Source organism: Lynx rufus, unplaced genomic scaffold (assembly GCF_022079265.1).
Source record: "Lynx rufus isolate CCGP_SWC_20201006 ecotype Redwood Valley unplaced genomic scaffold, mLynRuf1.p SCAF_2, whole genome shotgun sequence".
Classification (NCBI taxonomy): domain Eukaryota; kingdom Metazoa; phylum Chordata; class Mammalia; order Carnivora; family Felidae; genus Lynx; species Lynx rufus.
This window is the reverse complement of record NW_025814834.1, coordinates 163,746,308-163,760,436: the sequence shown is the minus strand read 5'-3', so window position 1 is coordinate 163,760,436 and position 14,129 is coordinate 163,746,308. Positions and strand designations below refer to the sequence as shown.

Sequence of the window (14,129 nt, the reverse complement as noted above, 5' to 3'; positions counted from 1 at the left end):
TGTTAGCCACATTCCACCTGTCTGGGGAGTGTAAGGTTTACAAAAATACAAAAGGTACTCATGGCTTTTTGTGAACAACAGCCTAAGGTTATTCCTATTTCTGGAAACTTGGCTATCATGTATAATAACTGGATGATTCGGTGAATTTGGTTCATAAAAAATGAAATAATAATAAAAAGTCTAACAGATCTGCATTGCTGAGTCAACTGGTGGATTCCAATAGGATTTGATGCCTCATAAACCTACAGTGACTACAAATTGTAGATCGTCTATCACGGTGACATCACTTCCCACTGTATTCTCAATTTCACATCTCACATCATATTTTTTTAAGTTTATTTTTACTTATTTTTGAGAGAGAGAGAGAGTGAGAGAGAGAGAGAGAAAGCGCAAGTGGGGGAGGGGCAGAGAGAGAAGGAAACAGAAAGAATCCCAAGCAGGCTCCACACTGTCAGCTCAGAACATGATGCAGGGCTCGAAACCACGAACCGAACCGTGAGATCATGACCAGAGCTGAGGTCAGACGCTTAACCAACTGAGCCACCCAGGCACCCCTCACATTGTGTTTTGTAAAGTTTCTGGGAAAGAGAAAATGTAAAGAAGGTTTTGTTTTGCACCATAGACAAACCTGTAAGTATTTTGTAGCAGGAACTTGTTGCCAGTCATTTTCTTATTATGGTATCTCTGCTAAATTTTCTGGCAGCAACAACTGAATATTATTATAATTGTGATAGTCTTCAAAATAAGATATACTCAGGGTCCTTTTAAGTAAGGAGTTTGAATAATTACATTGGTATCCTATGCCCAACTCAACGAAGGCTAATAGGGAATCCATATTTTACCTGTAGTTAGAAACAGGTGTAAAAAGGTTCTCTCACTTCAACATTAATACACTGAAAATTCAAGTCACTAAGTTCTAGTGTCTTTATTCTTATAGTTCCCTAACTTATTAAAAGAGCTGTATTGCCAGTTTCTTTGAGATAATTCCAACTTTTTACTGCAGATCTTTCTGAAGATATCTGAAGATTTAACTTCGATGGTGCACAAAACAGAAGACAGAAGCACTTCTTTATCAAGTTTATCAAGTACCTACTTTGGAAACTGTGAATCTCTCCTCTTTGATATGACCATGTGTTAAATTTACTTCATTTTAAATGCAATGTTTTTATAAGAACTGAATCAACACAGTGCCCGATAAAATGATGCAAACCAGTTAATATTTTTTGAATGCAGGAAGTAAATAAGACTAGTTCCAAATATGTCTTTCTTAAGAGAGTGAGTTTGACCATCCTAGCTTACAATTTTCAAAACTGATCTCAATTCTTAAGGCTACCTACCAGGCCCGTAACATTAGAATCAAAGTTTGAAATAAAAACACTACACGGTTTCTCTTCATCCGGTTAACTGTATAGGTAAGCATTTTATTCATACGGTTTAACTGCATTTCTTTTAGGATATAAAGTGTGTGGTAACAGCAGACTCAAAGATGTGGGTCTTAAATGTCAACTGTGAAAAATTCAGATAATTCTGTTTGCCTTTAAAGTTATGTTAATTACCACACTTTAATAAAGTGTTTATTTTTTTAGAACTCTTTTCCCCTTCTGTTTGGCCACCTGTATACCTCATTCTTCAACCACAGGAGTAAAGGTGTCTAAAATTGATGCTGGGTTTGATAAGCTACGGTGATGACACTAGCCTGAGTTCTAGTTCCTGGAACAGAGATCTGTGACCACACGGCCACTTATGGGCAGCTAGGTCCCAGCATAACTCCTTGTGCCCACATGTCACTGATTTGGAGCCAAGACCTGTGCTCTAAATATACTGTACCAGTTAAACACAGGTATTCTAGGCTATCTGCTTTGTCAAATGAAGGGGAGTGTGGGAAGGGGAAAGGCACCAAGGTTCTGTTTTTAAATACAAGGGATTTAAAAGTAAACATGGTGCACAGCAATGGCAATATACTTAACACCACTGAACTGCACACTTAAAAATGGTAAATTTCATGTGATGTAGAACATAAAAAAACTAAAAGAAAAGCCATGTGGGAGTGGGTTCTGAAAACTGTGTTCACGGATTTCAGAAGTTTTCCACGACGGTCTGTTAAATTTCCAAGTCCAATATATAATCTGCTATAACTCTGCCAGTGACCAGGTCACGCTTGCTGCAATGCTTCCTATTAAGCCAGGCTGCTTGGAACCTAAATGAACATCCACTCATCAGGTACTCATAAACAACACTTACTCAGAGAAATCTTCAGCTAAAAGTACCACAGAGGAAAATCTGGAAAAAAACCCAGGTAAGTGTGTGGTGCCACACAAGGAGCATGGGTAAACATCACCTGCTCCCAGGCTGTGCCCCTCTGCGAGGAGCTAGGCAGTGCAGCAACCCCTATCTTCCTATCTCAGGACTGGTCTTGCTCCAGCCCAAAGGCCGGTCAGAGTTCCCAGGCCTTGGGGTCCCATTGACTGAATGTGGGTTCAAGCACTCCCTAGAGGGTACAGCACCATTCCAAAGGGCTGAGGCAGGCTGCAGCGGCAAAAGGGGTCTTCCTTCACTCTCTTGCTTCCATCAAGAGTGAACCTGCAAGGAAGGTTAGCCCGGCTGTGCTGGGAGGGCACGCAGTGTGTCAGAAGCTGCAAGAGGGCTGTGCCCACCTGCTGTTGAAGGTAGAATATTTCTGCAGACTGAAAATCATCTCAACATGCAAGACATACTTGAAATAAGGAGAAAACGCACAGCAGCAGGCTACAGTTGTCACAGCCATTCTGCCCCTAGTGCACCCATTAGAAATCTGTGTCTCTGTACACGCACTGGAATGACACCTGGGCATCCTCCTACTCCCTCCAATTAGGATGGGAGCAGCCCCGTGGCCTCCACGCTTGCATAAACAAAGCCTAACGCGATGCCTGGCACTTGGAAGGTGCTCAGCAAGTAAAGGAGGAGCTCAACTCTGAAGCCACAACCAAGATAGCGGGCCACAGGCCTCTCCAGTCCTCTGTGGTTGCCAACACACCCCTGCAAGTGCTGCCGCCATCAAGAGGCTTCCTTGGCCCGCCGGCGCGCCCGCCCGCCCGCCCAGACCTCCGCACACACGCAGGAACTACGTACCAGTAAGGGCGACCAGCAGACAGACAGCACGCACATGATCCCCATGAGTTGGATGGCCGTCTCGGTGGTGATCCGACCCCACTGGGCGCCGGACTGTGACGCCGTGGCCTTGGCCCGGCAGCGGGACACCAGGGCCTTGATGGTGGCCAGGTTGCAGGCGAAGGTGACGGCCAGCGCTGAGAGCCCCAGGAAGGCAAAGGTGGAGGCGAAGAAGAGGTTGCCCCAGTTGTGCGAAGAGCTAGTCCCGTTGCCCCCTCCCCCGGTGCTAATGAAGCACCACGTCCCGGGCCACTGGATAGTGTACTGACCTACGCCCAGCACCGGCAGCAGGGCGAAGGCGAGCACCGCGAGCCACACGCCGAGCAGCACGGCGCGGGTGGCGCGCGTCTTCATGTGGCTCGCGTACCAGTGCGGCGCCCGGATGGCCAGCGCCCGCTCGACGGCCATGGCGCTGGCGATGAAGAGCGAGGAGAGCCCAAAGACAGTCATGGTCAGACCGAAGAAGGTGCACAGCCTCCCCGACGGGTCGAGCTGCTCCCAGCGCTGCTTGGACAGGTACACGAAGATGACCACCGGGCTGGTGAGCAGTTGCCCGACCAGGTCTGTGAGCGCCAGCCAGCCGATGCACAGCAGGAACGACTTCTTGCGCTTGCTCTCCCGGCGCCGGTAGCTCCGCGACACGAGCAGCATGGCCAGCGCGTTGCCCACGAAGCCCGTGATGAGCATGGTGATCGGGAAGGCTACGGACACCGAGCCGCAGTCCTCGCCGGGCTCGCGGGGACGCGTGAGGTTGCCCCGCGCCGCGGCGGAGCGCTCGGGCGCCCACATGCCCGGGTACGAGTGGTTGAGGCGGGTGCAGAAAGGGGCGCTCTCGTCGCCCCGTGTCTCCTTCATGTTGGCTTCGAGGTGAGGAGAGGACGGCGCCCGGAGAGCAGCAGCGGGAGCTGGCGGAAGGGGCGCGGGCGGCGGCGAAGGTCGGTGTCCACCCGGACTGAGGCTGGGGCCGGGCTGCCCTCCATGATGCGGGGCGTAGCCGCCGCCTCACTTCTCTCCTCTGGCCACGGCGCCTGGGCTTTCAGGCAGCCGCGCCGTCGGCTCTGGGAAGCCTGCAGCTCCGAGGCGCGCGAGGTGCCGGCCCCTTCTATAAGGCCGCGGAGGGCGGGGCGCCCGGGGGTGTGGGCTGAAGCGCGCCGGGGCGGGGGCGGGAGGCTGGAGGAGCAACTGCGCGCGTCCCCCGGCTGCTGCGTGACCGCTGCCCTGGCCGCCAGGGCTGGAAACTCTCAGGAGGACTCCTCTTGCCCCGACTCCTGGCCAGACGGGACGCCCAGCCAGTCCGCCCTTCGCTGCGCCGCGCCTCCTTCTCTCCTCTGCCAGAGGAGCGTGGGCGGCCCGGGCTAAAATGTCTCCCCGTGCTTCCCGACCACAGGCAAGTCGCCAAGGCAGACCCGAACGTCAGCCCCGCTCCTTACCCATCCGCCAACGCTTATTGCGGGGGCCGGGTCCTCCTCCCGGAGCTCTTCTGTAACCCTGGCAAGTGTAACTCACCTGTTTCTAAGCAATCCGGGCCAACCACACTCCTTTGCATAGCTGAATGAACTTTTCTCCCTTTTTATACTTTGGGACGAAGCAGCTCTGTTCCCGGGGGTCACCCTGATAATATAATACTCATAGTGCCTCATAGAGACTTAAGGGAATACGTATAAAGGAAACAAAGTAAAATCAGAGTGCCGAATTCGAAGATGAAATCTCAACTACCGCTCTCCACCTAAATTCTATCCCTCTCCCCGTGAAAGAAAGAAAGAAAGAAAGAAAGAAAGAAAGAAAGAAAGAAAGAAAGAAAGAAAGAAAGAAAGGAAGGAAGGAAGGAAGGAAGGAAGGAAGGAAGGAAGGAAGGAAGAAAGAAAGAAAGAAAGAAAGAAAGAAAGAAAGAGCTACAGCTAAAGTGGCTAGAGGCAGGTGGCAGCCGCTTGCATATCTGAGATAATGAAAAACTGCCGCCAGCCTATTCTCAATTAGGACTAGAAACTGTAGTAGATGTTAGGAAGGTCTTCACATTTAGTGAAAATGGGCATAATTGCCTAATATCTTTTACTAAGCGAATATTTAGTGTTTTTTCACAGTTTCCCGTTTTATCAGATCCTCCAAGGTCTTGTTCCTATTATTACTCCCCTTTGACGGTGAGCTGAGGATCCTTGAAGTTAAAGGATGTGCCCAAGGTCTTCCAGCAATTCTGCAGTCTGCATCTTTAGTCTTGTTTGCGTCCATACCATAATTACTCTTAGCAGTTGAGAAACAACAGTAACTTTGTTCCCACATTTTGGAAGGGTCTGGCTTTTCTGCCTCTTCACATTGTCCAGGAAATGAAAAGATTTTGAAAATAATTTGTAGACTTCGTTTTTTCCCCTCATTTAAGAAGTTAAACCTGATCATATAGCAGTATGAATACCATTACTCAGGCTTCAGATTGACTTCAGGAGGAAGTCCTGTACTTAGTTTCTTTACCTTTCCTAGCTTAGTTGGTATCTTTTGGGGGTGTAAATGAGTGGTAGGAGATGATCCCACATTCTTTCTGTGCTGTTGTATTAACTCTCTGTATGAGAGCTTGAAAAAAAAATGCTTATAAGCCTTATATAGTTTTTAAAGGAGAAAGAGCAAAAATGTAATTTCAACTCCATTTTAACAACATGCATTAAGGACATTATTTTGTTTTGCAGTCATTAAAATTTTTTTACACTTTTGAATTTTCTTTTAAAATGTCATGTTTCTAATGAGAATGACAGCTAGGAAGGAATACTCAAGTGGTTTACTTTTTAAATCTTCTCCAAACTTTTGTCTTATTAATTTGAATTAATCTGAAACTCATACTTATGAAAGTTTTTTCTAAAATCTCATTTAAAAGATAATATTTAATATTATCATATATATACTTTAATGCATATTGGATGAAAGTATCAAATTAAATTTTTCAGTAATGAGACTCTAATGTAATTATGTATTTTATTTAAAAACTTAATTTGTCATGATTCATACAGCAAACATCAAAGCTGAATGTCTCTCCAGTTATATCAAAAATTATTCTCATTTTTATGAATATTTGACTTCTTTGAAATTTTACTTCCCCCATTGCAGTATATGCTGTAGCTAACTTGACTTCGTAACAGTAACAGAGTTAATGTTAGACTCTTTACTCACCTCTATACCAGTGCATTAAATATGTTGCATTTCAGATCTTTTGTGTAACATTTTCCTCCTTTCAGTGATTTGCTTCATCTTATTCTAAGTTGTCAGCTTTTTAGTTACTTACCTTGTAAACAAGTGATTTAGGGAATCTGAGGAGCCATGGAATAGGATGCTGGCAGATGGATTCTGGCTGGCACTTTTTAGTGTCAAGGCAGAAATAGCCTGAATTGTGTTGGTCTGAAACACCAGCACCCTCTAGTGACCAACCTAATAACATGCTGTACAGCATATTAAAGAGAATTTCTAAATGACAAATATGTTTTGCTTAAGGAACCTCTGATATCTTTCTTAGGGGTGTACTAATTAATACATAACTATGGTCATTTTGTTTTCCTTGGAGTGCACAAACTATCATGTCTAATCAACAGACCAGTGGAGTTATTAGAGTCAGATCATTGAAAAGACCACATATTCAAATGTTTTTTAAAATTTTTAAAGTATATAATCACCCATTATCTATTTAATTTAAAAAAAATTAATATTTATTCATTTTTGGCAGACACAGAGAAACCAAGTGTGAGCAGGGGAAGGGCAGAGAGAGAGGGAGACACAGAATCCGAAGCAGGCTCCAGGCTCTGAGCTGTCAGTGCAGAGCCCAATGCGGGGCTCGAACCCACAAACCCACAAACCATGATTATGACCTGAGAGAAAGTCAGAGGCTTAACTGACTGAGCCACCTAGGAGCCCCTCACCCATTATGTATTCTTAAACTATTCTCTAAAAATAATTTACATTTTAATATGTAAATATCTTACCTTTTAAAATTCACAACATATCTCAATATTTAGCTAGCATTGATGAATATATTCTGCCACTTCTACTGAACTTGCATTAAGAAATCTTAAAATAGACTTGGTTACAAAACAAGATCAGTAACTATTTTGCATTACTTCATTATGGATGGAAAATATCTATAATTCTTATTCCATTGATCCAATTGCTAATTTCAGCATATTTTTAAAAATGTTTGTTTTTGAGAGAGAGAGAGTGCAAGAGGGGGAGGGACAGAGAGAGGGAGGCACAGAATCCAAAGCAGGCTCCAGGCTTTGAGCTGTCAGAGCCCAATGTAGGGCTCGAACTCACAAACCACAAGATCATGACCTGAGAGGAGCCACCCAGGTGCCCCCAGCATATTTCTTAGTCATCCATCCATTCATTCAAAAAATATTTATTGAGCATCTATTCTGTCAGATACTGTGCTAGTTGTTAGAGATATAAAAGAAACACACAGATATCCCTACATTTATGGAGCTTATGTTTTAGTGCAAAATTCTTGATTTTTAAAATCTGAAATAACAGAAGAAAGGAATGCTAATTTCAGTGGCTTTTGTGATTTGCCATGGAGGTAAGTTCTTATATAAAATCCAATTTAAAAATTCATGAACAATTTTCATGAAAAATGGAAAAATATGTAGTTTTATCAAATGGGATTTATTTCAGGAATCCAAAGTAGATTTAAACACCCAAACATCAACCAATATAATTACTATTTCAACAAAATAAAGGAGATGCTTGAAGTTTTTGCTAAATGAAACATCTGGGTATACTGAATCCCTTTGTATTGATTGCATTTTCTTCAAACTTTTCTTCCTGTTTCTTTGCATGCCTGATAGTCTTTAGTTGAAAACTGGACTAAGTAGTTAATATACTGTAGTGACTATGGTTTCTATTGTTTTCCATGAGGATTATTGATTTGTCCTGGGGCCAGGTGGGGGCTGGGGGTACAGGTGATGTGGTCATCCACCAGGTAGTTAACTTGCCTGGATTCAGGCTGCCAACATTTCCTTTTGTGGTATACAGCTGCTTTTCTATCTCTGCTCTGTTGTCATGATTTCTCATGGCTGCTCTGTGGATTGATCTACCCTATACTGCATAATTTGTTGGTCAGTGATGGGGACCACCATGTCTGTGGTTTTCTTCTGCGGATTCTCCTCTAATTTCGAGCTGTTCTGCCAGCTTTGGGTTGTGCCCTACATTTCAAGCTTGTGAAATTTCAACTATTTGCCACCTAAGGTGCTCAGGGTGGAGAATAAACTCGTTTAAGGAAAGCATCAAAGTCATGGACATAGGTCTTGAGTAGTTTTATCTTCTAAGACTAGGTTCCACTCTGGTCTCTGCTTGCTTTTTCACCAGGCTTCAGGGAGATTCTCTTTCACGCACAGTTTAGCTGTCAAACATATATTTGGGCAGAAATTCTATCTCATTCTTTTTAAGGTTCTTATCACCTGGATTTCCTATTTAAATATGCAGTGGTCTTTTCAGCCTTGAACTCCAATCTCTGGCACTTTTTGTCAGTGAGACTGATTTTTCCCATCACTGATTTCCCACAGATATAGTCATGAGGGTTGGGCATCTCTCTCAGTCCAAAAGGCCAGTAACCCTTAATTCTTACCCTTTTAGTTGTAGAGTTTTGAGATTAAACTCTTCGCCAATTTCTGTATGCTTTTGAATGCTTTCCAGTGAGTTTTAGTTGTTTTTTTAAAATTTTAAACCAGATTTTCATTGTTATCTGTAGGGCAGTGTGATAATAGCATAAAGACAGACATATCTGGGGGCGCCTGGGTGGCGCAGTCGGTTAAGCGTCCGACTTCAGCCAGGTCACGATCTCGCGGTCCGTGAGTTCGAGCCCCGCGTCAGGCTCTGGGCTGATGGCTCAGAGCCTGGAGCCTATTTCCGATTCTGTGTCTCCCTCTCTCTCTGCTCCTCCCCCGTTCATGCTCTGTCTCTCTGTCCCAAAAATAAATAAACGTTGAAAAAAAATTTAAAAAAAAAAAAAAAGACAGACTTATCTGTTCAATGGAACAGAATACTGTATCTACTTATATCTAAATAGGTAGATATTTATGGCTATACACACACACAGTGGGGGGGGGGGAGGGTTACAGATATACAGATAAAAGATAGGTATACACACACATCCGTCCATACATGTTCAATTAATTTTCAGCAAGTGTTAAGATAATAAAGTCCTTTCAACAAAGGCACTGAAAAAAATGGATACCTGTATAAAAATAAAAATGGACATAAACCTTATCTCATACCACACAAAATGGACTGTAGATTACATGTAATTATGCTTAATCTTCTAAATTAAAATGGGAGAAAAATTAATGATTTCTTTAGTCTCCCATCCTTACTGGAAGTACTCTCCAACTTGTCTTTTAACATTTAACATGATTCTCTGTCAGTATGCATACAAATTCTTCATTCTTCTTAAATACCATGAATAATCCAAATTCTTTCTCTTTGTACTATTTGTAATTTTTGCTATCAGAAGCAATGGTGCAACAAATATTCTTGTGTATATTGGTGTGCATACTTGTAGGACTTATTTTACATGACAGATCCTCAGAAGTGAACTGCTGTACACTGATGACCCCCAAATTTACATCTGCAGTCTACGTCTTTTTTGAACTCGTTTCATATATCCAATTGACTGTCATGCCATTTAGAACTTCATCCCATTTAAATGGAACTTCAAATTTTCTTCCCCACTCCTTGTTCTACTCGTCTTCCCCATCTCAGAATACAATATACCATCCACTTACTGAAGCCAGAATTCCAATGACCATCCTTGAGTCTTCCTTCTCTACCATGTTTTCCAGCACATCATCCAGTAATATTCTAATTCAAAATATATTCCATCTACATTAACTTGTCTCCATCTCCACATCTACCACCTGGTTCAGATCACTGCCACCTTTTACTTAATCTACCACAATAGTTTTTAAATTGCCTTGATTTTGTAATTAAAAATTTTATAACAAATTGAGCTAAAACAAGTTTAAAGCATTTAATTATATTTTAAGATGCTAATAGTATCTTCACTTCTCCTTTCACTCCCAAAACCCTTATTAACAGATTGAGGTATATTTTTTCCAATTTTTTTCTATGCTCACACAAAGATATTTCCACTCAAAGTACATGAATTTCTGCTTCTACATTTGCCAGCCCTGAACTAGTATTGCTGTTTAGAATATTTACAATTTGATGGGTAAAATATATTTTGTTAAGTTGGATTTCCATAAATACTAGTGAACTTAAATCCAACTTCATTAAGAAGTTAAATCTATTTCCATGTGTATTAACTTCTTTGCTTTTACATTTTCTATTGGATTAACTTCCTCTTTGCTTTGTACATTTTTTATTGGATTGTCATATGCTATTAATTTGTAGGAGCTCTTTGTACTGTTAGAGATACCGATTTCTCATTTTCCTACCTTGTTATTTGCCTTTTTTTTGTGTCTGTATTAGCTTATGTAAACCATTTATTCAGGAAAAAAAAAAAAAAACTTTTCCTTTTTGGTTTTGGGAATTCTTAAGAAACTTAAGGTCTCCCCTTGATTCATACACCCAAGTTACATTCTGAAATATTTCCCCTCCAGTATTATCTTTAAAATAGATTACTTTTTTACTTTTTAGCAGATGGTAACGGGGTTGAAGTTTAACTTACTTTTTGATGGGCTATCATATGGGGTAGATTTGCTGTAATTTTGTTTCTATGCTTGGGGTTCTTAAGAGCTTCTTGGACTCGTCGCAGTCTCCTTTCAGACATATGCTGACCATGACTCACCTGAAGACTTGGGAGGACCAACCAAAGATCTCCACATGCATGCACCTCTCCTATTATTTGCCATATCTTAGTGGCCTTGTCCTTCCTACTCCATCCAAGCTCAGGGAAAATTGCAAATCTCCACCTAAGGAACTCCTGTGATGTATCTCAGAAATCTTCTCAAGGGAGTAAGTTGGCATTCAATAGGGTTAGCCTTGTTTCCCTGTATTAGATTATCACGGTCTTCCTAGTTCAGTGTACTGAAAAACACTGTTTTAATATATTGTGTGGTTTTGGGTGGAAGGATAAATCTTGTCATGAAGCAAAAGTTCTCTGCTTAGTTTTGTTTTCTCACTTTCTACTTTATGTTTGATCTGTTTATGTTCTTGACATGGAAACGTAGATATTGGTGTAGCTTCTTTCCTAATACATGGTTTCAAAATTACACATTTCCCTCTAAGTAGTGCTTTAGCGGAATCTCGAGGATATTTTCATTACCATTCAGAATATCTTAAATTTCCATCACTTGTTCCTTGCCATATGGGGATGTTAAATCCTAATTATTTTCTAGTTTTGCTATTGAGTCTGTTTAATTCCACTGGTCAATGAATGTATTTTGTACTATAAATCCTTTGAGAACTGTTGTATGGCTCAATAGCCTACGTGTAAATATTCTATGTGCAGTTGTTAGATGTAATGTTTTACAATAACCAAGTAGGTCTACTTGATCATGTTTATTCATAAAGCTTTTTCTTCATAGAGAAAGGTATTATGATTTTCAAATACACAGATCTATTCACCCTGTCAGTCCTAACATTTTGAAGCTTTAGACGTTGATATGGAATGCTTTAAGAGAAGCCAGGGCTGAAGTGCACTTCCAAGTTTGTGACATTAGTGTTAAATGGACTCTTATCACTATACAGTTCCTGTTCTAATACTAGCTTAGTCTGTTGTGTTTGTATTAATATTGCCACATACTGGTATTTGCTTGGTAACTTTTTTCCACCTTATTTTCAACCTGTGTTCTTACTCTGAATGCGTAACTTATAGCTATAATGGGCTTTTTGTGAATTTTAATCCAGTGTGACAACATATAATTGGGGTGTATAATCCATTTTCACTTAACTACAGGTAGTTTAGCTAGCCTATTGTTGTATTTCATGTTTTTCTCTTTAAGAAAACCTCTTTTAGAATTATTAAAGTTTTATTATCCTGTTATTAACTTCTTGTACCTTTCGGGGTTATTGTGGAAATTGAAATGCTTGACTGTGAAAGTTTACCTTAAATTAGTACTTTTACTATTTCTTGAGAAATGAATCTTTTAATGGTTTAAATCACTTACCTTCATGGGGGCACCTGGATGGTTCAGTTAAGCATCCCGCTTTTGATTTTAGCTCAAGAGATCAAAACGCAGATTAAGCTCCCCACTGATAGCACAGGGCTTGCTTAGGATTCCCTCCCTTTCTTTCTGCCCCTCCCCTACTCATGTGCATGCACAGTCTAATATAAAAACTAAATAAATCACTTACCGTCTTCCTTTTGTGTTAATGTTGTAATCTTACTTCCATGTTCTAAGCCCAATACATTACTCACATAACTCCAAATTTAGGACTACACCGATTACACAAATGCTGTAATCTGCTTAAGCAAGCCTTCTATTCTTTTCCCATAAAGTAGGTCTTTCTAATCCGTTCTCCAAGAAGTAGCCAAATTTGCTTAAAGCTAACTAGGACTATTACAAACCTTTCAGTATTTCCCAACTGTTTGTAGAATCTATTTAAATTATTTTCTATGGCCTAGCGGCTTTGCATGATAAGAGTGTCTACCTCTACCACTTCATTTTTTTACTCATTATGCCTTACACCAGCCTTAAGGTTATCATGTTAGCATAAACTTAGCAACTCTGGTATAGATCTTTCAGGAATTATTCTCCCAATTCTCTCTGACCTTTAGGTCTTCTACCCACCACTCATTTACTTCATGGTACTCATCAAAATTTGTCATTATTCTGTTTTCTTAGTTTTGATAGATTCACTAGAATACCTTGGTGTTTTACCATCTAGTCATTAACTAGTTAGTTCACTGTCAGGCATGCAGCAGACTCAATCAACATATGTAAATAATTGAATAACACAATTCTTTGGTTGTATTCTAAATATTGATACTGACAAATTACCCTCTAAAAGGTCTGTGCTAACTCATCCAATGATGAAAAAAAATTAGGGATCTTAAAATGAAGAGATCATATTGATTCAAAAAGTCCCAGCAAATGCAATCAAAATGGCACTAATGACAAAAGTCCAATGGTGTGCCTAAAATTTTCAATGTGTTAAATATCAGTCTTTGTAATCCTTGAACAAGATTTTTTACATGTAAATTCTTTATAAATCCTGACATTTCCTTTTCTTTCCACTTTTGCTCATATAAGACATCAAATCTTTCAAATGCAGAGGAAACAGTTTGCTACTTATTTGCTACCTAATTGGCTTACCAGACTCAAAAATGCCAGTATTCGCTGTGTACTCATGTACCAGGCACAATGAACATTCCCAGGGTGATACAGCTACCATAAAGTAAAAATTCAAATCAGGAAGTTTCACTCCAGAAGATAAACATCAAATCTCATTGTCAATTCTACCCCTGGATCATACCCATTCAACTTTACTTCCTATTACATCCAGGTGGGAGATACCCAGCCTTTGTGATGAGGTTGATAATAGGCTATGACTGTTTCATCTTTGGGGGTAAATACAAAATGCTTGCTCTCAGTACATCACTGTAACTCACTGTTTTCAGTCAATGTTCAATGTGGTCCAGTTTAATCCTGACAAATCAAGAGGTTCCTTCTCTCCAAGGTTTCTCACAGCCATGGTTACTTTTGGTCCTCTAAAAACATGATCAAAACTTGAGCCTTCACCATTTAGCTCACATTCATCTACAAACCATCTCCTTCCTTCAGGACTACTGAAGTCAATTCCTGTAAAGCATTTTGCTTTCATCCAGGCAAGACTAATTCTTCCCATTTTTATCAGACTTTATTTCTACCATAAAATATTTATAAGTACTCCCCCACTAAATTAAGGTAATGGGAAAAGGGCTGTCCTATATCCTTTTAGCTTCAAACCCAGGTATTTTTACATCCTTGAATACTATGTAGCTTTCCTCATAAGCTTCCTAGATATATTTTAATCATTCAAGTACTTAGGAATTTACCTGGTTATTATAAATA

The 14,129-nt window shown here is 40.9% G+C and overlaps 1 protein-coding gene across 9 annotated transcripts in view; it reads right to left on the bottom strand.

Moving 5' to 3' along the window:
* Window positions 1-4,221, bottom strand: part of PTGER3 (prostaglandin E receptor 3) — a 181,463-nt gene extending 177,242 nt beyond the window's left edge. For 6 of the 9 annotated variants that reach the window (XM_047085631.1, XM_047085639.1, XM_047085635.1 and 3 more), the window contains exon 1: window positions 3,109-4,220. In XM_047085631.1, the coding sequence (XP_046941587.1) occupies window positions 3,109-4,002 (894 nt within the window). In that variant the 5' untranslated portion in view covers window positions 4,003-4,220. Of the gene's footprint in view, window positions 1-3,108 lie in introns of all 9 variants that reach the window. The other 3 variants (XM_047085634.1, XM_047085632.1, XM_047085638.1) reach the window with 2 other exon arrangements.
* Between the last annotated feature and the right edge of the window lie 9,908 nt (window positions 4,222-14,129).